Source organism: Patella vulgata, chromosome 6 (genome assembly GCF_932274485.2).
Source record: "Patella vulgata chromosome 6, xgPatVulg1.2, whole genome shotgun sequence".
Taxonomy (NCBI): Eukaryota; Metazoa; Mollusca; class Gastropoda; family Patellidae; genus Patella; species Patella vulgata.
Genome location: NC_065884.2, coordinates 3,499,847 through 3,526,469, shown reverse-complemented (window position 1 = coordinate 3,526,469; position 26,623 = coordinate 3,499,847). Strand labels below are relative to the sequence as shown.

General features: G+C 38.0%; 1 protein-coding gene across 5 annotated transcripts in view; it reads left to right on the top strand.

Moving 5' to 3' along the window:
• The window catches only part of LOC126823232 (uncharacterized), an 85,629-nt gene that overhangs the window by 31,101 nt on the left and 27,905 nt on the right, over window positions 1-26,623 (top strand). Inside the window, exon 1 of one of the 5 annotated variants that reach the window (XM_050551921.2) lies at window positions 3,617-3,925. The exons of 1 other annotated variant lie outside the window; for it this stretch is intronic. In XM_050551921.2, the coding sequence (XP_050407878.1) occupies window positions 3,868-3,925 (58 nt within the window). In that variant the 5' untranslated portion in view covers window positions 3,617-3,867. Of the gene's footprint in view, window positions 1-3,616; window positions 3,926-12,222; window positions 12,365-12,820; window positions 13,227-22,878; window positions 23,618-26,623 lie in introns of those variants that run through there. 3 more of the 5 variants (XM_050551926.2, XM_050551927.2, XM_050551919.1) reach the window with 3 other exon arrangements.

Sequence of the window (26,623 nt, the reverse complement as noted above, 5' to 3'; positions counted from 1 at the left end):
GACCATTGGATAATATTTCTTAAATGTTTCTCAAGATTTGAATATCTCGTAAGTTACAAATGTTTCGTAAGTTACAAATGGTTCGTAAGTTACAAATGTTTCGTAGGTTACAAATATTTCGTAAGTTACAAATGTTTCGTAGGTTACAAATGTTTCGTAAGTTACAAATGTTTCGTAAGTTACAAATGTTTCGTAATATTAAGTTACTAATATTTCACAAGGCTAAAAGATTAAAGAGGATACTACACTATACAATGTTATTAATTAAATAGTTTACCTATTAGAAAGTTCACTTACTGGTTATTCCATGTTACATATTATTTCAAGGCGCGTTAATCATGGGGGGGGGGGGCGAATGGTTAGCAAGCGCGCACTGTATAAGGTCTGTCATTGAGTCAACTGGCGGGGTTTCGATTCCCCGGTTGTACGTGACAAGGAGTAGGGTCGCCGGTCCAACCTCGTGGGTTTTCTCCAGGTCCTCCGGTTTCCTCCCACTGCTAAAGACCCCTACGCGTAAGCGGATTTTTGAAATAAAATTGAACCATATGTTAGTCCCGAAATGACTTACTTGTAGTTGGTGTCGAGTGGACATATAACTCTCTCTCACTCTTTCTCTCTCTCTCTCTCTCTCCCTCGTTTAATAACCCTATATATAACGTAGATTATTTGTATGAAAGGAGGTTATAAATGTTTCTATACATGACCTACATGTAGTTGGTGTCGAGTGGACGTTAAAGTTACCCCCCTCTCTCTCTCCCTCTCTCCCTCGTTTATCGTTGAATAACCCTATTTATAACGTAGATTATTTGTATGAAAGGAGATTATAAGTGTTTCGATACATGTTGATGTTTTGTGGTTATATAAAGATTGAAGGACAGACCTCCCTATTGAATAGTACTGATTATTCCATATTACATTTCGTGAAGAGGACTGTTCGTCTTGGAGTAACCCCAACTATTGATAACGTGGATTGTTTGGATTGTCTGTATATAAAATATCTCTGTAAGTTGGAATTCGATATAAGAGTAGGCCGTAGCTCCTGTAACACCGTAGTGCTCTGTAAGGAGTATGCCCGTCTTCGTTAGCCCAGTCGGTGTAGACTGTATGGCGTGTACCCGTCCTTATTAGCGCAGTAGGGGCAGAATAGTAGGACGTTAAAACCCGGTTCATTTTATTTTCTTTGCCTTTACGACATTAAATGACATATTTACGACATTAAATGAAAGATGTAGGTGTATCGTATTCTGTCAACATTTTGTAACACGTTATACAGGTTCAACATGAACTTGAAACTATCTAGTTTTTGTAAACAACACAACAACCTTATTTAATTCAAGTAAAAATGATCAAGTTTATATACAAGCAGAGAGAATAATCCAATCAATTGAAGAATCAAAGTGTTATAATGTTATGGTATCATGAGGCCTGTCATTGAGTCAACTGGCGGGTTTCGATTCACCGGTTGTAAGTGGCAAGGAGTGGGGTCGCCTGTCCAGCCTTGTAGGTTTTCTCTCGGGGTCTTCCAGTTTCCTCCCACTGCTAAAGACCCCCTACGCGCAAGCGAATTATGTAAATAAAATTGGATCATATGTTAGTCCCGAAATGACCTAGTTTGTGTCGAGTGGATACCATATAAAGGCTGGAGGGGGGGGGTGTAAGATAAAGCGGCCGATACACGTTCAATGTTTTTGTCAATTAATTGATGACAATAAATTGATATCAGTTAATTGGTGAAATTAACCTTGCCCACACACGATCAATGTTTAAGCGTCAATTTTCATTCTGATCGAAAACTTCGAGATGAAAGCATCTCTGGCACTACCACACACGGTCTATTTAATTGACGATCTGTCAATACATATCACAGGAACTTTGATCAATTAATTGTTTCAATTAATTCGTCGTCAATGCCCCTCCATACGCGTTCAATGTCTTCGTCAATTAATTGACGAAACAATTGAACATGTATGGGCCGCTTAAACATACATTATGCAAGAACTAAATCTGTCTATTGCAGGTCTTTCTTTAGGCCTGAAATGTTATCTAAATTATTAATTAGACATTAATTAACCTATCCAGACCATCATCAACTCTAGATGGCATCGCTAGACTGCGATCTTTAGTGGATTGTGAGCCGATTTACTGCATAACTTTCCTTCACGATTTAACGATTAAATGGATAATCGAGACTATGCTGTTTATCGTACTGGCTTTAGTAATGATGATCAAGGCTAGGCGGAAATTCAATCGCTTTGTTCTCGGTTCATAGTGGATCAATTTGAATGTTTTAACTATTATAGTGAGAACTGCCAACTCGTTATCGAATCTCCCATGATGTATCCTTAAGTTTATAGATGACCACAATATGTTTTAACTCTATATAAAGACATGGTTGTCGTTGGGTTTTACTTTAACAGAGACTGGACGTGGTTGGTTTTATAAATCAACAAGAGTATAGCTACTTTAAATAATATCAAGTCTTATTAGTAGTATATCAGTATACACTAACTTATAAATAATACCAAGTCTTGTTATATAGTAGTATATCAATAAACACCAACTTATAAACAATATATAGTCACGTTGTGTACTGGTTGATAGTCGTGAAGGTTTTTTATTGTATCGTTATACATATCATTCATGCTGGCACATATAACCCACGGATACTTTTAATACACTGGTCACATCATTCATGCTGGCACATACTATAACCTTCAGATAACTACATACAAGTGGTTACAATGGAATACAAATATTACTGAGGGATGTTTATAAAGACTAACGAGTCCTTGTTAAATAGTCGCACAGTAATAATAAGTAATTATATTTCATAGAATTATAACTTGTAGGTCGTTTATTAGTACAAATAACGAGGTTACAACCCTCTCTATGAAATTAGTTTATACAAATCGACATTGTGTTACTAAATGACACTGAAACCATTTTGTATGCTGCACACAGCATTCATATAATAAGCACATATATACTTAAAGCATACTTATCACCTCGGTGGAAGCGGACGTAAAATACAACTAACACTAACTAACTTAAAGCGAGAATTTCAAATTTTCTAAGAAAGTCAAAACATAATTATTTCTATGTCTTTTGCTCAATAGGTTATCAAATCACTATTATAGGATCATGGGCATTATTTCCCACCCTTAAAAATCTATGACACAGGAAATAACAACACAATTACCTCCCCTGTTTTGCTATTGACAACATGGGGCAGCCATTTTCCAACGTTGGAATTTGAAGTTAAAAATGATATTTTTGCCAATTTCTCAGCTGGCAATAGCGAATTATAGGATTAATAGGATTATTCTTTAACAAGGTAGGACTGTTTATGGATACCATCTATTTTAAGGCTTTATTTTAATACATTTTAAAAATATAACTTGAAAATTTGCAATTGCACCTTTAAGTTATCCCTACAACCTTCAGTTAACAAGGTCGTTGTTACTGACAGTAGTTTTACACAACAAGCTATTATACTTCCCTTATCGTGTTTTATTAGACATACACTACCTTTTGTTATTCATATAACTACCTTTATTATTACTATTATATTACCTTGATTCACACCTGTAGTTTCACTAACAACCTATATACGGTCACGTGTTTTCAAGTTTCTCTAGCTCCGCTAATTTCAACTTCTGTTGTTAATTTGAGAGAGATCTAAGTGGACAACTAGATGCCGTTTGACCACATTCTCCGTCGTTGAGTTGAATAAACGTTATATATATATAATAGATTAATTCAACATGGAGTCAAGAGGGCGTAACGTAAGATATTAATTCATCCGTTAAGTTGTTGGTAAAGTGTTTGGTAACGTCTAAATGGTTATACGAGCAGCTATCCTTCAATATGAAGCCATTCTATCTAACTCAAGAGGATCTATTGAATCCACGATCATCAGTCGGAGGTATGTTTCATCTTATGTATTGGTATTGTATCTACAAGGTCATACACGAGTATTATTTTTAGCGCGTGTTGAAACCACCTCTATGCATTGTATTGGACCAGATAGATCGTGTAGAAGTATTACAAGTAGCCCCCGTGTTGCAACCCATCCCCTCTCTCTCTCTCTCTCTGTAGGGGGATTGGATTGCCGACAGGTTAGCGTGTGCACGTTGCATCATTGTACGTGGCAAGTGAAGGAGCATGGTCGCCTGTCCAACCTCGTGGGTTTTCTCCGGAGCGGTCCTCCGGTTTCCTCCCACTGCTAAAGACCCCTACTCGCAAGCGAATTATTGAAATACAATTGAACCATATGTTAGTCCCGAAATGATCTAGTTTGTGTCGAGTGAACGTTAAACTCTCCTCTCTCTCTCTTTGCTGTGTTGCAACTCTCTATGAAAGTAGTTTATACAAATCGACATTATAATAGTTTGTTAAACCTCCCCACCTTAAATGCAGGTATTCATGTAAACAATTGTACACACAGACTACAAGGAGATAATTCTTAACAGCCGTGCTCTTTGAATACTGAATAGTACATGGAAACACCCAGAGTCTTGTTTCCCAGTAGAAATTGAAAACGTTTGTAATTGAGGAAGATAGGTTGAGTAATTGGAGTGCTGTAGTCTGTGTTAAGTCAATATTAAATCTAGACTTAACATCAAGCTAGAAATTGGTTGACTATGTGAACTTCTCAAACCATGAGAAGAGTTATCAGGTATTCATTCCCACAAGAATTATATGCACAAACTAACCCCAACTCTAACATTGGGGTGGGGATGGGGGGGGCGAAAGGTTAACGCATGCGCGTTGTATCTGTCATTGAGTCAACTGGTGTGGATTTGTTGGGTTTCTCGGGGTCCTCTGGTTCCCTCTCAATGCTAAAGACCCATACGCGCAAGCGAATTGTTGAAATAAAATTGAACCGTTTGTTAGTCCCGAAATGGCATATTTTGTGTCAAGTGGACGTTAAACTCTCTCTCTCTCTCTCTCTCCCTCTCTCTCTCTCTCTAACCCCCAGGAAAGAGACATTAGATCAGCTAACTTGATACTAGTATTACACGTCTTTACAATGATATGAAATTACAGGTATTATCATGAAATATATGACACTCGTCTTGTTTATTTCATGTTGTTTGAATAGAATATAACATTCACTTGTCTGCTACCTATTGATGTTTAATAATACATTATATCTCATGACCTTAATATATATCTCATGACCTTAATATATTCTCACGTATTCGTCTTTCTCTCTACCCTAGTCTCACGTATACGTCTTTCTCTGTATTCGATATTATAGAAATCAACATCTACGTCATGTAAAAAGTCATGAAATAAAATGGGGTTTAACGTCCTACTTTTCGGCACCAACCGGGCTATTGAAGAAGGAAATTTATCCCGGACAGCAGCGTTACCACCTATTCTCCATCGTATTTAAACTGTCCATTTTTCGTTGCTTGTATGTCGACGAGTAACAAGTCGGCCTCTATTTTTAATCCCATCCCAATAACTAGAGACTTTTCCTCCTGTCTCAGTATAAAGGGGAAATCTGGCTGATAAATCACGACCAACTATTTTACTACACCGCTCAATTTACTGTCTACATTAGCCTGGTTGGTGCACACAAAATAGGACGTTAAACCCCATTTCATTTACTGTATTTTGTTTCCGGTTGATTTATCAAGTTTCAGCCTCTACCCTACGCATTGTCAAACTAATTTACCATATGAGATTATGAATTTGACAGTAAATAACAATGGATCAGTTTGGGGTCAGGTGTTAATTCCTTTTATTTTTTTCATTCCCTGTTTGATTGATGAAATGAAATGAAATGAAATGGGGTTTAAATTCCTACTGTTTTGCTCCGAACTGGGCTAATGAAGACGGGCATACGCCATACAGTGTGCTATGAGGGCAATTTTGCCGGGACAGTGGCACTACGACCTACTCTTATATCGAATTCCAACTGTTAAGGGATCTTTTAAGTGCACGCCAATGTGTACACGGGACCTCGGTTTTTCGTACCATCCGAAAGACTAGACAGCTGTGCTCGTCAGGCCCTCCGTCCTGCATCACTGACAAGGGGGAACCATGTTGGAATATCTGGATGAACTTTCTCGGTTAATGCAGTTTGATTGATGAAAGTTATGATGTGTTTTAGCTTGTCTGAATAATTAAACTGGGCTGACACAAAGCTCGTGTTGTGGAGGTATTAGTGTTATCAACATTGTTATCAATTGTCCAGATAAACTCGAGTTCTGTTCGCGATCACCTCTCCTGACAAAACGTTATCACAAAATAACACCCCATTAATCCCTACCTAATTCCTCATTGAAATGTCCTTAGATATTACTAAAAACTATTGAAACAATATGACACTCTTGACAACTAGAGTATTCTAATTATCTTAAAAGGGTTCCGTTTTATGTTGCGCATTCTCTTGTTGTTATGCAAACTAAAGTGGTTTCAGACCACTAATTATCATCTCATTGACTTCTGTGATAATTCAATGCTTGAAGCTATTTGCCTAAGTCATGCGTGTTTACGTACTGATCCGCCAGCCCCAATATCATGAAACTGCACCAAAACCTGATAGAAAATATGAATTCAAATAATCTTCTTCGATTCTAGACCAAAACGTCAAGAGAAAGTGTCACGAGGTGTTGTTAAAAATAAAGGAACAACAATTAGTATATATAATAGTCTTATAGGTTAATAATGTCGCGAACTGACACAATGGTGTGTTACGAATTGTCTAGTAAAATCGACAGTGTTGCGAATTGTCTTTTTGTTGTGTATGTCGCGAATTGTCATGTTGTGTATGCTAGTCAATAATGTCGCCAATTGTCTTATGTATATACCAGTCAATAATGTCGCGAAATTTCTTGTTGTGTATACCAGTCAATAATGTGTCGCGGATTGTCGTGCTGTGCATAATAATCAATAATGTGGCGAAATGACTTGTGTACACTAGTCGATAATGTGTGGAAATACCTTGTTGTACATACTAGTCAATAATGTGCCGAAATGACTTGATCTGTACACTAGTCGATAATGTCGCGAATTATCTTGTTATGGATACTAACACAGTGGATAATGTGACGAATTATCTTGTTGTATATACTAATAAAGTAGATAATGTTTTGAAGCTACGATCTGTCTGGTAAAATCGACAATAAACGTGATAAAAATATACCATTTATATTTATACGGCTATTTACCCGATCTATAAATAGACTCAATTATAGGCCTGCTCTATTTTATAATACATTATTCATAGGTAAACACGCCCCCTTTTTAAGCCTATTCAAAGTGTATTTGCATTAATAGCTTAGATGAAAAGGATCGTTTTAATAATTTTAATATTTATGAAGCAATAAAATGGGGTTTAACGTCTTCTTGCTTGTCTGCACTGACCGGGATATTGAAAACGGTTAAAGGGACAATAACACTCTTGCTGGTTTGACAGTTCCAGAAAATAAAAAATAGCCTTATTCTATGCACTAGATGTGTTAGTTACCTACCTGTTATGTAAATTGGGGGGTTGGATGGTCGAGTGGTTAGCACGTGCGCGCTGTATCATAAGACCTGTCATTGAGTCGACTGGCGTGGTTTCGAATCCCCGGTTGTACGTGACAAGGAGTAGGGTCGCCTGTCCAACCTCGTGGGTTTTCTACGGGTCCTCCGGTTTCCCCCCACTGCTAAAGACCCCTACGCGCAAGCGAATTATTGAAATAAAATTAAACCATATGTTAGTCCCGAAATGACCTAGTTTGTGTCGAGTGGACGTTAAACCCCTTCGCTCTCTCTCTCTCTCTCTCTCTCTCTCTCTCTCTCTCTCTGTGGGGATCACGTGGCTAAGTGGGTAAGACGCTAGCTCGCTAGCCTGGAAGTCGGGTGTTCGATCCCTGCATTGGCCGAGAAATTCACCCAGATTTTCCGGCGTGGTTCTCCCTTGTCAGTGATGCAGGACGGAGGGGCTGACAAGGAAAGCTGTCTAATCGTTCGGATGGGACGAAAAACCGAGGTCCCGTGTACACATTGGCGTGCACGTAAAAGATCCCTTGGCAGTTGGAATTCGATATAAGAGTAGGCCGTAGTGCCGCTGTCCGGGCAAAATTTCCCTCATAGCACACTGTATGGCGTATGCCCGTCTTCATTAGCCCAGTTCGGGGCAGAACAGTAGGACGTTAAATTCCATTTCATTTCATTTCTCTCTCTCTCTGTTGTGTAAATTATCCATTAAATCCTATTTTACTTGTCCAGAGGGTTTAAAAATATCTTTAAATCCAAGTCACATTTGAAAAGCTTTACGTCAGGCTTTTCAAATCATTGAGTTGAATTTTTCCAATTTTTTAAATTAGGTGTGTTAAGATGAAATTTGTATCATCAATTAATTGGAATATTGTAAAATAGTACAATTTGTTGACCAGAATAAAGATTGGGACATATTATTCAGTTACACCAACAGTGGTATTGAGCCTTTAAAGCAAGGTGTTGTCAATGTGACGCAATAGATACCAGATAATAGCGGTTAAGCGTCGAGTAGCCGGATTTCATTTTAGAAAGGATTTAAATATGTTCTATAGATAATACCCTGTGTGTAGAATATTAAATAACATCTGCACATGTACCTGGCTATGTTGTCAACTGGACCGTAACTATTTGTCGTTCAAGGTATGTCGCTATATTATGTATAAAAAATAAAGTCTGTGGTCGCGGGGTTGGATGGCCGAAAGGTTAGCGCGTGCGCGCTGCATCATCAGGTCTGTTATTGATTCAAATGGCGTGGGGACATGGAGTAGGGCCTTTTGTCCAACCTCGTGGTTTTTCTCCGGGTCCTCCGGTTTCCTCCCATTGCTAAAGACCCCTAAGCGCAAGCGAATTAATTGAATAAAATTGAAGTATATGTTAGTCCCGAAATGACCTGGTTTGTGTCGAGTGGACGTTAAACTCTCTCTTTCTCTCTCTCTCTCTCTCTCTCTCTCTCCCTCTCTCTCTCTCTCTCCCCCTCTCTCTCTCCCTCTCTGTCTCTCTCTCCCCCTCTCTCTCTCCCTCTCTCTCTCTCTCCCTCCCTCCCTCCCTCTCTCTCTCTCTCCCCCCCTCTCTCCCTCCCTCTCTCTCTCTCTCTCCCTCCCTCCCTCCTCTCTCTCTCTCTCTCTCTCTCTCTCTGTTCAAGGTGATTTCTCTCTCTCTCCCTGGCATTTAATGAGGACCAGCCAGTAATAAATGGTCTTGTTACATTATCAGTCATTATTCTGGTTTAACAACTATTGGCCAAACAAAACTCAGTGTAAATCATATTTACGTGTAAAGACAAATACTATGTAAAGATGCTTCACTCACTAACTAATGTCTGGGGGCGGGGGTGGGGGATATATCTGAAACGCTGCTGTGTAGACAAAATTCTCTTCCCTGGAATGGCTAGGGAAATGACGCGATAAAATAAGAAAGTATTATATATTAATTGTAGAGGTTTTCAACAAGTGTTTGACATGTATATATTACGATAAGTAGTATGTCAAATATCCTTCTATCTATATAAACTCCCCTTGTCTTACCTAATATGGCTATCTATATATACCTACCCAGTAATAGGCCTGTTCATTTGGGGTTCAGTTCAAATATCAATATTTGTAGAGTATTAGGGAATGTTGTCCCATAAATTACGATGCACGGTCATTGTATATTAAATACAGAAGTACAATATAACATCATTGGATTTGTGAATATGGAAGTGGTGTGGGATGTTCTGGTTTGAGTAAGCATTATCTATCTAGTGTACGACACTTGTCACTGAACCCAGGCATGGAAATACTGGTTTTATTGTACTAGATAGGGTTAAATGAACTAGCACTTGGTATTCTACCATCCTTTTGGGACGGACATGTTTTGAAAATAACAGACAATCCCCCTAATAGACTGAATGACAGACGCCAGAGGAACTGTGCCTGACAAAATCTACGTTTGTGTCTGTTACAGATGCCTTAAGTATTCCCAGGCTTAACTGGGGTTATGGCTGAGAATTTCAATCACCTGAGGTACCGTTTCGAATATCAAATAATGCCTGGTCCATTGTTAATTATCTTTAATGTAAGGTAAACCATTGAGTAGTTTCATGGAACGAATCATCCAATCAATACCATTGTCTTAATTATGAATGACCACACGTAGAACGTATGGCGTCAGTAGTTTTATGTTCAGTTCTCTAAGAGAATGATTAACAGAACCTTAACATAACGATAAAACAAGCCATAGCCTCCTACAGTCTTCTATTCAAAACAAACCATAGCCTCCTACAGTCTTCTAGTCAAAACAAACCATAGCCTCCTACAGTCTTCTATTCAAAACAAACCATAGCCTCCTACAGTCTTCTAGTCAAAACAAACCATAGCCTCCTACAGTCTTCTATTCAAAACAAACCATAGCCTCCTACAGTCTTCTATTCAAAACAAACCATAGCCTCCTACAGTCTTCTATTCAAAACAAACCATAGCCTCCTACAGTCTTCTAGTCAAAACAAACCATAGCCTCCTACAGTCTTCTATTCAAAACAAACCATAGCCTCCTACAGTCTTCTATTCAAAACAAACCATAGCCTCCTACAGTCTTCTATTCAAAACAAACCATAGCCTCCTACAGTCTTCTAGTCAAAACAAACCATAGCCTCCTACAGTCTTCTATTCAAAACAAACCATAGCCTCCTACAGTCTTCTAGTCAAAACAAACCATAGCCTCCTACAGTCTTCTAGTCAAAACAAACCATAGCCTCCTACAGTCTTCTAGTCAAAACAAGCCATAGCCTCCTACAGGCTTCTAGTCTAATAATAAAAACAAACCATAGCCTCCTACAGGCTTCTAGTCTAATAATAAAAACAAACCATAGCCTCCTACAGGCTTCTAGTCTAATAATAAAAACAAACCATAGCCTCCTACAGGCTTCTAGTCTAATAATAAAAACAAACCATAGCCTCCTACAGGATTCAAATCTGTTCTTGTTGGTGGACGTCCAGGGTTCGATCCCTTGTTAGCCGAGAAAGTTCCCCGTGATTCTCTATCCCGGTTTACTATTATGCAGAACGAACTAACAGTGTCAAGTCCTTCGGATGATACGTGTACACATTGGTTTGTACGTAAAAGAAAACCAAGTAGTTGTAATTCGACCAAGCTGTTTATCTAGACATATATATCCAGTCTATTTAGACATATATATCCAGTCTATTTAGACATATATATCCAGTCTACATTATCCCGGTTTGTGTGAACCTGGGACGTTAAATCCCATTTCTTTTTCTCGTTTGTTTAATAGTTCACATAGCTTACAATCTTGTTATACATTTGTACAGCCTAGGGCCAGTTTATATATAGGAAATAGGAAAATTTTACACGTGTTAATCAAATATCGCCCTGGTATGTATAATATATAATGGTATATTATTATGAAAGGCAATAATACAGAAACTGTTATTATTATCATGTACTTCAACACGACTGACAACGGACTATAAACAGACCTTCAATTATTATCACTTTTGGATCAAAATGTTCTTTATAATAAAATTAATTTTGGATTGTGTATGGTCTCAAACTGAATAGTTAACCTTTATTGTGGCATGTTGGAGTTTTCAGTGTTCAACAATGTGTCTCTTTAAAAAGATGAGCACGTATGTATATATAAAGTGGATAATTTTTTATCTGGAGTAAAGTGGAAAATTTTTTACCTGGGGTAAAGTGGAAAATTCTTTACCTGGACGTACTTTTTATTTATTTATTTATTTTATATAATTATACACGGTTGGATTATTAAGCGATTATAATATAAGTTTGAATTGATTAATTATCGATTATTAAAATTACCTATAATTAAAAGTACCCATTTCAATATTCAAACTTTATTCTGACATATTGGGAGATTTAAGAGTTCAAACGAGCGTCCCTTCAAAAATATCAGCAGCGTGTATGGTCTTTAAGTCAATATTCAAACTGTATTCTGACATATTGGGAGCTTTAAAGAGTTGAATCAAGCGTCCGTTTAAAAGATCAGCAGCGTATTATGACATATTGAGAGATTTAAAGGGTTGAATCGAGAGCCCCTTTAAAAAGACCAACGAGCATCCCTTTAAAAAGACCAACAAGCGCCCCTTTAAAAAGACCAACATGGGATTATTTAAATAGCTCTATAGGTCGATAATAGTTTTCTATCGGTTTCTATTGATCGTTGATGACAATGTGGATGTCGACACGAGATTGTAGGCTAGTTAATACAACAACGACTAGTCCCTCATTCGACCATACCTGTGTACAGGTGTGTACAGGTGATACGTGTCTCGTGGGATATATACATTACCGCCACATGTATCCAACAGGAATTAAACTTGAATAACACCTGAACATCTAGCAGGTAAGATCATGATAGTATATATTTAATGAAAATTAGTCAGGTATTGAACCACTGATGCAGAACCTGTCACCAGTTTACGATCAATAATAGTTGTATATTTAAACATTTGGTCGGTTAAGAGTGGCGATATCTGGTTGTAACCCTCGGGCTATGAAGGACTAGCGTCCTACAAGGGTTAAAAGATCGGTTGTATTTTGGTGAAAATGAATGTATAAACTGGGATTTAATTTGCTCCTACGACTGTCAAAAGCTCTGTTGTTGTTTCACGAAAAATTATCAATTACCTGTGAATTTAGGATGTATTTTACAGTTTTATACGATCTGATATACGATCTGTTGTTTTGATTAAAATCCCTTGATATTTATTAAGGTTATTCGGTAGCCCGAGAAACACGAGGGCTAACAGATTAGCCATTTCTAAGAAATACCTGCGTAACACGCAGATCCTAGTTTCATAGCTATGTGAAATCTCGGAGTATCGCGAATGTAACAGTCAAGTTTTACGTTCTGCGGTCGTCTTGGATGACTGGAAGTCTTGTATAGTGGATAACCACGTTATATGGATTACCTGTGTGTCTTAACCCACCTGACTGTAACACGGGCATTATTTTAATGACCTACTTTTAACTGCATATAGTCACCCGTGTAACGTATACCTGCGCCATCGTTGCATTATATCCTATAAACACGCTGGATTGTTAGTAGCGGCGACTTGAAAGGGATTGTTAAAGGCAGGTAGCTGTTGTTTGTGTGTTCATTATGGCAGGTGAGATGACCTTGTTGACCATGTGAAATGTTGAGAGGTTGGACACTTGATGCGGAGGTGAAACAGGGCCAGTAAACATCGTTGTTGTTTCTAGTGGTGAGTTACAAGATAATGGATAACTTACATTAGTTAGTGAAGATCTTTACTTAGTATTTATCTTTACTCGTAAAAAGGATTTACACTGAGTTTTGTTTGACCAATAGTTGTTAAACCAGAATAATGACTGATAATGTAACAAGACCATTTATTACTGGCTGGTCCTCATTAAATGCCAGGGAGAGAGAGAGAAATCACCTTGACCAGAGATAGAGAGAGAGAGAGAGAGAGAAAGAGAGAGGGAGAGAGAGAGGGGGGGGAGAGAGTTTAACGTCCACTTCCGGAACTAACATATGGTTCAATTTTAGACTAGATACAGAAATCACCTTTACCACAGGAGAGAGTGAGGGAGAGAGAGAGAGAGAAAAAGAGAGAGAGAGAGGGAGAGAGAGAAAGAGAGAGAGAGAGAGAGAGAGAGGGGGAGAGAGAGGGAGAGAGAGAGAGAGAGCGAGAGAGATGATGATGTTTAACGTCCACTCGACACAAACTAGGTCATTATTGACTAACATATGGTTCAATTTTATTTAATTAATTCGCTTATTCGCTTGCGTTTAAGGGTCTTTAGTAGATATGTGACCGTCTCCCCGTACAAGCGGGAAATCAAAACCACGCTACTTGACTCAGTGACAGACCTTATGATACAACTCGTGCGCGCTTTTACCATTCAGCTACCCAATCCTTTATGTCAAGGATAAATGCACTATTTCCTCATTATAAATGGGATAAAACCAACATGAAATGGTGTTTAGCGTCCTATTCTCCACCACCACGATTAATAAAGACGGTTTATACATATAATTTGTGTCAAGTGGATATTACACCTCATTTCTTTCATTTCCCAGTGTAAATTATAGTTATTGAAGGAACAGTGATACCACGTAGGCGAACACGAGGTAATATGCACTTCCTCCTTTCGGTTTCAATACGAGTCTGTATATTTTATATAGTCCCAATATCACATTGTGTGTCAAGTGGATGTTAAACCCCATTTTACTCTACATGACTAAGGGCCCTGTTTCTCAAAATCTCAACTAAAGATAAAATCCAAATTTTAGTAGATACTTCAATTTTGATTGGCTAAGTACTAAAATCAATCTAATATTATCCAATCAAATTACTAAAATTTGGATTTTATCTTAGTTAAAATTTCGTGAAATAGGCCCCAGTTTTATATTTGAAATATCGTCAATTTGATAATTTGACACAATGTTTCATTACCTTTAATTAAATTTTATTTTATTTTATTTGGCTTTATAGTATTCCATTTTATTTAGCTTCATGGTATTCCATTTTATTTAGCTTCATGGTATTCCATTTTATTTAGGTCGATTGGTTAAGCCCTTTTGCGCTGTCCTACTATTCCAAGAATATAATCGAATAACACACTATTTATGGTATAACAATTACTATGGTTTATTTCACTGCGACGTTTCAACAAGATTTCACAAGTCGTTATCAAGCATATAACACAAACAAATATCATGTAGGGAGTTCCTGTCATATAATATTTGAAAGTTGTAAGGGTTTGAAGGCACACCTTAATTTGTAACCCTTCCCCTATTTTTCAAGAAATACAGCTTTCTTAAATGAGATAGAGAGAGAGAAATGGGGTTTAACGTTCACTCGACACAAACTAGGTCATTTCGGGACTAACATATGGTTTAATTTTATTTCAATAATTCGCTTGCGCGTAGGGGTCTTTAGCAGTGGGAGGAAACCGGAGGACCCGGAGAAAACCCACGAGGTTGGACAGGCGACCCTACTCCTTGTCACGTACAACCGGGGATTCGAAACCACGCCAGTCGACTCAATGACAGACTTTATGATACAGCGCGCGCACGCTAACCATTCAGCCATCCAACCCCCCGCTTTCTTAAAATATCAATATCTATATCTAACATGACCTTTTCTAGTTTGTCAGAATTGAGGATGTTTTATTCTACAAGATCGTTACTTTAAATCTACTTGTTAATACGATTTATGTGTAAATATTCCAAGTTATTTCCTTAAAGAATAGACGATTTATTGGAAAACCGTGGACTTGAATAAGATACACACTGTAATTATGTAAATACGATTTAAAATGTAAGGATAAGGAATTATTTATGGTGACTGAGTACACGTAATCTATTACATCCATTCCGTGGAGGGAAAATAAATTATCCTACCTAATAGCTAATACGTAGAGGATGGTTATCCTTAGAAATGAATTGGGGTTTAACTTCCTACCGTTGTCGTTCAACCGGACTAATGAACACATGTTATTAGAAAGGACATGCTTACTCATATTAGAACGTGGTTCAATGAGTAAGGGCCGGGTTCAATCCCGGTGTTGGCGGAGAAACTTCCTCCAGATTTTTCAGCAGAGGTTGGATGTTCTGGCAGGGAACAGCAGAGGTTGGATGTTCTGGCAGGGAACGGTGTCTAATCGTTATGATCTGACGTGTACACGTTGGTCTGCATGTAAACGACCCTTGATATTTGGAAGATGCGGGAAATCTTTGTGGTCCAAGACTACCAGCGAACCCGAGACCTTCTGAGCACCTTACTCGCCCAGCCAGCGTGGCTCCTATTCCGACTACTGGATATATTAAACACGACGTTTTCATAATGATTCGATCATCCACCAAGTTTTTGTGATCTCATGCCACGTTGGCTAAGTGGGTAAGACGCTGGCTCGCTAGCCTGGAGGTCACGTGTTCGATCCCTGCGTTGGCTAAGGGGTTAAGGAGGTCACGTGTTCGATCCCTGAATTGACTGAGAGAAAGTTCATCGGGATTTTCCCACGTGGTTTCCTCTGACATCTGTCTAGTTGTTCGAATGGGACGAAAAGCCAAGCTCTCGGGTATGCATGGCGTGCACGTAAAAGATCCCTTGGCAGTTAGACTTCTATATAAGAGTAGGCCATAGTGCCACTGCCCGGACAAAATTTCCCTCATAGCACACTGTATGGCGTATGCCCGTCTTCATTAGCCCAGTTGGAGCAGAACAGTAGAACGTTAAACCCCATTTCATTTCAGGGAGTGGCTGAATGGTTAGCGTGTGCGCCCTGTATCATAAAGTCTGTCATTGAGTCAACTGGCGTGGTTTCGATTCCCCGGTTGTACGTGACAAGGAGTAGGATCGCCTTTCCAACCTCGTGGGTTTCTCCGGGTCCTCCGGTTTCCTCCCACTGCTAAAGATCCCTACGCGTAAGCGAATTATTGAAATAAAATTAAATTATATTTTAGTCCCGAAATGACCTAGTTTGTGTCGAGTGGACGTTAAACCCAATTTCTCTCTCTCTATCTCACATTTCATTTCATTTTTTGTGATCTGTTTTGTTATCTACAAGAATAAGTTGTGAGTGCGTCTTGTGATATAATGCTGTATCATAGTCTCGTGCCCTAAATCAATTATTATAATACTATTCAAGGATACAAGGACATGTTCATGGAAGACTTGGGGGATTACCCTTTCTGGATTTTAAAAGCGGACCAACTATTCAACGCCCATTTACATGTAATTGAAACTCGATGCTTTCGTCTTGGTTGTATAATAAATTTAAATTCTTTATGTATGACTAATAACACGTATAGTTTACTTTTAAAGAATGGGTAATCAATATCTAAATAAAGGCTTGCCCTCGCTCCTATAATAGCCATGGAGAGAGAGAGAGAGAGAGAGAGAGAGAGGAGTGGGAGACGGACGGACGTCCAAGTCTATTGGGTGTGCATTTAATAATGGTGCTGTTAATACTCTATGCACGTTTGTTGCGTGTGCATTTGGTAATGGTGCGTTTGTTGAACGTGCATTTAGTGATGAGAGAGAGAGAGAGAGAGAGAGATAACGTTTAAAACAAGGAAACATTAGGTTATTTTGGGACTAACATATTAGTATCTTTATTTCAATAATTCGGAGTCTACACACGACGTTAGGCTGGCGACAATTGTCACGTACAAACCTGGGACTGAAATTTAACGTTATGATCCAATCTTTGAAACCAACGCCTCACCACGCTCCCCACGACATACTAACTTGTTCAATTTAACACTATTACAAAACAAAACAAAGAAAGCATAAATTTACCCAAATCACGTGATATAGCTAGTCGGGGAAAGACCAGCGCGAAGCTGATACGTATTTCTAAGTGTCTCCCTCGGGCATATTTTGAAAGATATTGTTGATTTACTCATGTAAGTCATATTAATTGTCTCCTTGTCACCAGGTGAATTAGTAAAAAGCTCATTCTTGCTGCACAGGAATACTCGAATATAGTTGATAGATGAATTCGCATACCTGTGATACACCGAGACGAATTAATATCAACCTCAAATGTTTAAAAAGTGATCGAACGATTCTTATATTTGGTGTTATGTTTTGATATATATTGTGTACGAATTTACGTGATATACGGCGGAAGATACGTGCCAAACTCCTGTTCTTGACTTTATAAACGGTGCTTGAATTCGTGACGTTATCAGGACATAAACGGAGCTCGAATTCGTGACGTTATAAGGACATAAGCGGTGCTTGAATTCGTGACGTTATAAGGACATAAGCGGTGCTTGAATTCGCGACGTTATCGGACATAGTCGGTGCTTGAATTCGTGACGTTATAAGGACTTTATGACATAATATACTGTGGAGAATTTATAGCAAACCCTGATATTTATTCTTAATGGATATTATAATGTATAGATGAATCTTTGTCATAGACAGCAGTGTGGAGAATTCACAGTAGACTAAAATTATACCAAAACATCTACAAGACTTTTATTCTTGATGCATACAGGGCCTATTTTAATATACAGGGCTTATTTTAATATAAAGGGTGAATACAGGACCTATTTTAATATAAACGGTATATACAGGGCTTATTTTAATATAAACGGTGAATACAGGACATATTTTAATATAAACGGCGCATGAATTCCGTGAATAATTTACAGTGATAAGTATTAAGAACTCAAATTACCTACCAGTGGTATATTCTGTGTGTGTGAAGATTTTTACGTCAATATGGGTACGTACTTGAAGTAATACAATACTAATCTATTATGTACATTTCATGGTTGACAATAATTATTAACAGAGAGAGAGAGAGAGAGAGAGAGAGAGAGAGGGGTGTGTGTTAACGTCCAATCGACACAAACTAGGTCATTTCGGGACTATAACAAATATATGAACGCTTCCTATACATGTAGAGTAGGGTCGCCTGTCCAACCTTGTGGGTTTTCTCCGGGTTCTCCGGTTGCCTTCCACTGCTAAAGACCCCTACGCGCAAGCGAATTATTGAAATAAAATTAAACCATATGTTAGTCCCGAAATGACCTAGTTTGTGTCGAGTGGACGTTAAACCCCATTTTTCTCTCTCTCTCTCTCTCTCTCTCTCTCTCTCTCTCTCTCTCTCTCTCTCTCTCTCTCTCTCTCTCTCTCTCCCTATACATGTATATAAAGTATAAAATGAAATGGGGTTTAACGTCTCGGTTTTCTGCACCGACTGGGCTATAATGAAGACGGGATTGACAATAATGTTATATATGAAAGCTTCCTCGTTCAGGCGCCACTGTTTTATTTTTAGATTAACTTATGTTTGTCACAAATATCCACACCTTTTTAGTTTCTCCTATTCTTATTTTTTATTATTTTTTTAAATCGTATTTAGAAGAGAAAAGCAGGGCAGAGAGCCTGACCAGGAAAAGTGTCTATTTGTTCGAAGTGTACAAAAAGTCACGCTTCTGTATACACGTTGGAGTGCACGTAAAAGAACCCTTATCAGTTGGAATTCGATAAGAGACCCTCATAGCACACTATTTGGCGCATGCCCGTTTTCTTTGCCCGATCGGTGCAGAACAGTAGGACGTTAAACCCCATTTAATTTTTAAACCTTTGTTTTTTTATACACGTGTCACCTCTGACAATTGTGATGTAAATGCTTTAAGTGTAAACATTTGAAAATAATTTCAGTTATATCAGTAAAATGACCCTGTCCTCTCCCTTGTGACATTATTTTTAATTTATTCAATGTGCGTATTAAATATCTGTTTATTTTCTATAGGCATAAAATGATATTTTTGTCAATAAAATGTACAGTGCCCACACCCTGTATTTAAACATTGTAGGGATTCTGTTTCCCCGATCATGTTACAGAGGTTTATTTTAAAGTTTTAAAATGATAATCCGGATCGAGGAGATGTTCTATGATATTGTCTTATTTTTGTGGTTATAACATTTCTATAATACATGAATGGTTTTGATTTGGGTCACAAATTTATACAAAAGGTATGTTAGACTTTAGCTAGTATTACTTCATCCATACTCTCTCTCTCTCTTCTCCCTGTCTCTCTCTCTCTCTCTCTCTCTCTCTCCTATAACTGCGATATAGCCCAAGCAAAACAAGCGATCTTTCCGGGCTTCTCGACATTTTGTATTTTATGCTGCACTGTCCGGACCTGTATCAAAAGAGAGAGAGAGAGAGAAATGGGGTTTAACGTCCACTCGACACAAACTAGGTCATTTCGGGACTAACATATGGTTTAATTTTATTTCAATAATTCGCTTGCGCGTAGGGGTCTTTAGCAGTGGGAGGAAACCGGAGGACCCGGAGAAAACCCACGAGGTTGGACAGGCGACCCTACTCCTTGTCACGTAGAACCGGGGATTCGAAACCACGCCAGTCGACTCAATGACAGACTTTATGATACAGCGCGCGCACGCTAACCATTCAACCATCCAACCCCCCCTGTATCAAAAGAAAACATGGATACCTGTGTCAATTCACGGGACTGCTACTTTTATAATATTTAATATATTTTAATTTGAAAACTTCCGATACGATCAGAATGAAAAACATGTTGTTTTGAAGTTGATGGAAAAGACAAATAAATCTTGTCTGTGCCATTTAGGATACGCAAGGTTATAGTCATATAGAATGACTTATTGTCGGTTGATGAAAAGTTCACGGTTAAACAAACATTGAATAGGGATAATAATATTAATATTTTTTACTGGTATATTTAGATGATTGTATAAAACGAATCGAGGCAAGATTCACCCATGAATAACACCGTGATTTGAGGGTGTTTTTTTTTCACTATCCATTTATAAAGTAAATATAAAATAGTCAAAGAAAGCTCCTAGTTAATTATATATAAGGGAGTAAGCATAAACCAAACCCTTTCATAGAAATAAAATTACAATACGCTAAAGAGACCTAAAATAAAATTTGCTCAAGAGACCTAAAATAAAATTGTACCACTTGTCAGTCGTCAATAGACTTGGTTTGGAAATACCAAATAAATGTTCATGGATTATTAGTTAAAAGCAGTGTTTTGTTTGAACTGAAAAGTACAAAAAATACTTTTATTTGATCCTCCCAGATAACCAGTTGATGTTCACTATGTAATATTACCAACAGAATTATTATCTACTACTTTATATTTCACGTTTATTACGTCATATATTAATACTTCACGTTTATTACGTCATCTACTAATACGTCATCAGGTGAGTTTGATAGGCCATTAACATGTAATAATACATGGTAACGACAATAGAAATGATAATGGACTACATTATCTTATAAAGATAATATTTCTCCATATATAAACTTATATAATCATTGGTTTGGTTAGTAGTACAATATTCTACTCTATATTAGTACATTATTCGACCATATTAGTAAAATATTCTACCATATTAGTACAATATTCTACCATATTAGTACAATATTCTACCATATTAGTAAAATATTCTACCATATTAGTACAATATTCTACCATATTAGTACAATATTCTACCATATTAGTACAATATTCTACCATATTAGTACAATATTCTCCCATGCCAGAATCGTATATAGATTCAAAATTCAACATAAGAGATAGCTGCCTAGAGTATGAAGGACTATTTCAAGAACCTCTGACAGTTGAAATTCGTTTGAATTATCCCGGTTGATGCAGAAAAGTAGGACAAAAACGTTTTATTTCCATTTCTATAACAAACCAGGATGTTTAAAGTTTTGAATAACTTATTAAATTCCATGTTTTGATGAATGACGGGTATTAACAAAGGTATACAGGTATATACACCTTTATTGTAATATCACGATTTCCTAAAAATAGAACATTGATGTACCTGAAACCGATTTTCAGTTCATATTACAAATTGTTATTGTCACGGTTTATATTTTAGGAATCAATTAAGTTGATTTATAACGCCCTAATTCGTGTCAGTTTTAATTGGGTGTGTATATCTTGGAATTGCAAAAAAGAGATTTATTTTTTATTTTTTTAAGAAACGTCCGACATAAAAACTATTTCTGTTCATATTGAAGATGTATATATCAGATGAATTCTAAAATATAAACGAATATGATTTTTATATTGTACTCGTTCGTGTCATTTTCATTTTCTTTTATAATAGGGCGTATAACTCTTTAAAAAATATAAGAAAACCTTTTGTCGGATTGTATGGAGATATTTCTATGAGCTATTGTGAAAGACAAATTGTAATTGAATTATATAAAAACACAAATTTATATGGAAAACAATCACTGGGTTTATTTCACACTACGTTTCAACAAGTTCCACTTGTCGTTTTCAAGTAAGTAATGACGGTATAATAGCAAGAAAACGACAAAAAGATAGAGAGAGAAATGGTGTTTAACGTCCACTCGACACAAACTAGGTCATTTCGGGACTAACATATGGTTCAATTTTATTTCAATAATTCGCATGTGCGTAGGGGTCTTTAACAGTGGGAGGAAACCGGAGGACCCGGAAAAAACCCACGAGGTTGGACAGGCAACCCTAAGAAAACGACAAGAGGAACTTGTTGAAACGCAGTGTGAAATAAAATCAGTGATTCTTTTCCATATAAATTTGTGTTTTTATATTATATTATTCAATTACTAAATGCCTTATAAGGATTTAATTGAATTAGACATTTATAATTACATGTATGACGCTTGCTTACAAACCAGAAAGTCCTCGGATTTGCTTGATTGGTTCCCGCATGTCAGTGGTGAAAAAGATCCTTGGGCAAGGAAAAGTGTCTTGTTGTTCGGATGAGACGACAAATCGAGTTCTAGTGTATTGATAGTAGATTACAGATCAGATTGTTGTAAACTGATATAGGAGTAGGCAAAAGTTACCTCATAACACACTGCGCATTCTGTACAAAAAAACAACAAAACAACTATCTGCTCTACAGACAGCGTACGTTAAGTATGCACATTTCATGGCGTAGGTTCCTCACAGCACACTGTGTGGTGTATGTCCGTCTTCATTAGCCTAGTAGGAGCCGAACAGAAGGACGTTAAATCCCATTTCATGGCGTAGGTCCCTCATAGCACACTGTGTGGTGTATGCCCGTCTTCATTAAGCCCAGTAGAAGCAGAATAGTAGGACGTTAAACCCCATTTCATTTTATTTCATTTTATGGCGTCTGCCCATCTTCTTTAACACGGTTAGTGCAAAAATGTAGACGTTTCATGTCAGTTGATTTGAAAGGAAAATGTTAAAAATTTACGTTTTAGTTATAAAACATTTGATGACGTCATTGAGGTTTTATAAGTAGTATTAACGGTGTTTTAATACAAACAATAGTGATAAAGATAAAGATATGTTTTTTTTTTGTCTTTATGAATGCGCATGATGTATTTTAAAGGATCGTTGGCTATTATTAATTATATTTCATTCACGCCCCCCATTCATAAATAAACAGTCAACATCATGATGACGGTGGGAGTGGTGCTGGATTCAGACTAGTTCACATCTCAACTAGTTTTCTTGAAATTCTAGCTGGACCAGTGACTTCAAATATAAAAAGAACAAAGTGGTTGGGGAGTAGATAGATCTTTATTTATAGACGAAGTATAAATACAAGTTGAACGTCATAAAGTTTTAATTTTAATCATATTTCATATTGCGATAGGATGGAATGAGCTGCAAAGAAAACAGATAATCTATCATTTTGTTTTCGAGGTACACTTACTTTTGGAGCACAGACAATCTGAACGACAGTAGGGCTTATAGAGATTGAAGGATTTTTTGTTCGGATACAGACTGCTCGCTGTACAACCCGGAGTAGGAGGTACTTGGAGTAAGAGGTACTTGGTGGACTACGAGGGTTATACTCATTTACACGGACATGGACTAAATATATTTGGACTTCCTGTTCGACACACCTAATACTTGGAGTTCTTGGTACACAGAGGCCACTAGGAGAGTTATTCGGACTTGTTGGAAGGGATATATGTGGGATTCATGATTAATCTAAGATTCAGCTGACAATTAAAGAAATCTTGAGTTATATCAAGTGGTATTTGAAAGACCTACAAATGAAGCTAATTGACACAGTTGATACTGGAGAGTTTAAACTTCCTCGTATTGTGTTGCGTCATCTAGGTAAGGCGAATAAATATAGTCAATGATCTTTCTCTCACTCTCAATGTCTATTTATTGTTGGACGATTTCTTGATGAATTAACACGCGAATGTTGTGAAATTTACATAAGAATTTGTTACGTTTGTAACTGTTGAGAGACTCGAATACGTATACGCTGTGATCATGGGAGGTTGGATGGCTGAATGGTTAGCGTGCGCGCGCTGTATCATAAAGTCTGTCATTGAGTCGACTGGCGTGGTTTCGAATCCCCGGTTGTACGTGACAAGGAGTAGGGTCGCCTGTCCAACCTCGTGGGTTTTCTCCGGGTCCTCCGGTTTCCTCCCACTGCTAAAGACCCCTATGCGCAAGCGAATTATTGAAATAAAATTAAACCATATGTTAGTCCCGAAATGACCTAGTTGTGTCGAGTGGACGTTAAACCCCATTTCTCTCTCTCTCTCTCTGTGATCATAATTATATTGGGGTGGGGAGGGGTGGAGTTGGCTAAGGTGGGGTGTAATGGAAATGTAAATGAAATGGGGTTTAACGTCCTACATTTCTACCCGATAAAGACGGACATAAGCTATGTAGTGTACTGTGGGGGAAATATCAACTGTCGTGTGTTATTTCACACGTACGCCAATGTATACACGGGACCCCGGTTTTCCGCCCCATCCTTGCCAGACGCTGCATCACTGACAAGGGGAGAACTGCGGCCGAAAATCCAGAGGCACGTTGGGTGGGTGGGTGAGGGGCGGGGGGATGGGGGTATGTCCACGTGCAATTATTCAGATCATTCGGGACTAGTATAGTATATCTTTGTTTCAATAATTCGCTTTGTCTCAGGAATCTTTAGTTGAGGTGTGGTGGTGGTTGGGAAGAGTAAACATTCAGGAGGTTAGAAGAAGGATGGGGCATTAGACAGTCCTAATGGCAAAGCTCACATGTTAACCGATGCAGCCACCCCACACCCTAACCATAAGGTCGGTCATTGAATCAAAGTTTCTTCTCTATCTCATTCAATCTGGATATTATAAGACACAAGAAGTGGCTTCAAGTAGAGACAACTTTCAGTTTAAAATAGACCATTTGTTATCTAATATACATTCTTATAACAGTTTAAAAATAGCTCCTGTATATTAATCCTACTGCTAGTAAAAATAACACCGTAAACACCGTAAAGCTCTTTACCTGCAATTTTATTGACTTAAACATTACAACCCTGTAAAGCTGTTTATCTGCAGTGTTAATATCTAACTTTGACTTTAAAATCTGACTAGTCATGTTATAGACCCAACCCTTGGCTTTAAGTGGATAGAAAGTAATTTTCACTAATGGATGAGTGTGTATTTAATAGTTGTTAATATTCCGTGCACATTAGTTGGGTGTGCATGTAGTTATGGTGTTGTTAATATTCTATGCACATTTTGTGATCGTGCATTTAGTGATGGGAGAGAGAGAGAGGGGGGGGGGCGTGGTACCGTTTAAAACGAGGAGAGAGAGAGAGAGAGAGAGAGAGAGAGAGAATCACCTTGAAAATAATTCGCTTAAGACTGTAGCCTTTAACGCGATCACAAGTTTTGGCAAAGTGGGAAGAGGGTGTCACTCCAGATGGACAGGCCGCGGAACGCTGATATCATTTTTCCAGTTGGCCACCAATACGCCGTCCTTTTACAATCTCGTCTATTGATCCATTGTGGTATACGTAGTGACAGTTCACGGATGTCGTACACGAGGAAGGGTGTGGTTGACACCGCGTGTGAATAAAGGAGTTAGTAATGGCTATTCATATCCCCAAATCATTAAAATTGTCGATAATGCATTTAGTAAGGACGTGAGTAGTGTACATAGGGTGTTATGTGACATACGACATGTTTAAGTGTTAATCGGTAACACGGATACTTGGTTTACAGGTAAAATCTATTCTCAGTAAATTGAGAATGTGATTTTAAAATTCAATTTACCTGTACTGTGTATTTTCTTTTACCTGGATTTACCTGTAATTTAGCAAACTAACGGTTTTATAACGATCTCGTCTTCTCTCAATCCAAAATTAAACTTAGTTTTTATAACATCTCTTTTTCTCTCAAACCAACATTAAACTTAGGTTTTATAACGACCACCTCGTCTCCCAAATCAACATTGTTTTGTGTGCACGTTGGTGTATTTGATTTAGTTTGATAGCCGACAGTCATTTGAATGATGAGTTTTTGGCACCATTTCAAACAAAAAACAAACCCCATGACAAGATCTGGACGACAGCACGCGTGTATTAAGTCCACAATCTACTTTTAGGTGGATCACAATGCAGAGGTATTGTTAATGTTGATAAACAAATACGAGAGAGAGAGAGAGAGAGAGAGAGAGAGAGAGAGAGAGAGAGAGAGAGAGAGAGAGAAAGATTTCAAGACTAACATATGGTACAATTTTTTTTTCAATAATTCCCTTCCTGTGCGCTGGGGTTTGTAGCAGTGTTAGGAATCCGGAGGACCCACTGAAAACTCACGGCGTTAGTCAGGGTCAGGCGACCTAATCTTGTCACGTGCACGTGTGGGATCGAAACCACGCCACGTGACTCAATGTCAGACCCCCCCGCCCCTCATACACACGTCTGAAACTAGATGGTGGGGGGGGGTGATGGCCGATGGCTGTATTATAAGGTCTGTCATTGAGTCCATAGGCGTGGTTTCGAATCCCCGGTTGTACGTGACAAGGAGTAGGATCGCCTGTCCAACCTCGTGGGTTTTCTCCGGGTCCTCCGGTTTCCCCCACTGCTAAAGACCCCTACGCGCAAGCGAATTATTGAAATAAAATTTAATCATATGTTAGTCCCGAAATGATCTAGTATGTGTCGAGTGGACGTTAAACTCCATTTCTCTCTCTCTCTCTCTCTCTCTCTCTCTCTCTCTGAAACTAGATGTTATTGGAAAGCACATAGCTAATCAAGCCTTTTCTGAACTGTTAATATTGGACGAACATCTGTCTCTTCATTTGTCAATGACAGTAATAGCTCCTTCTTGTCCTGGA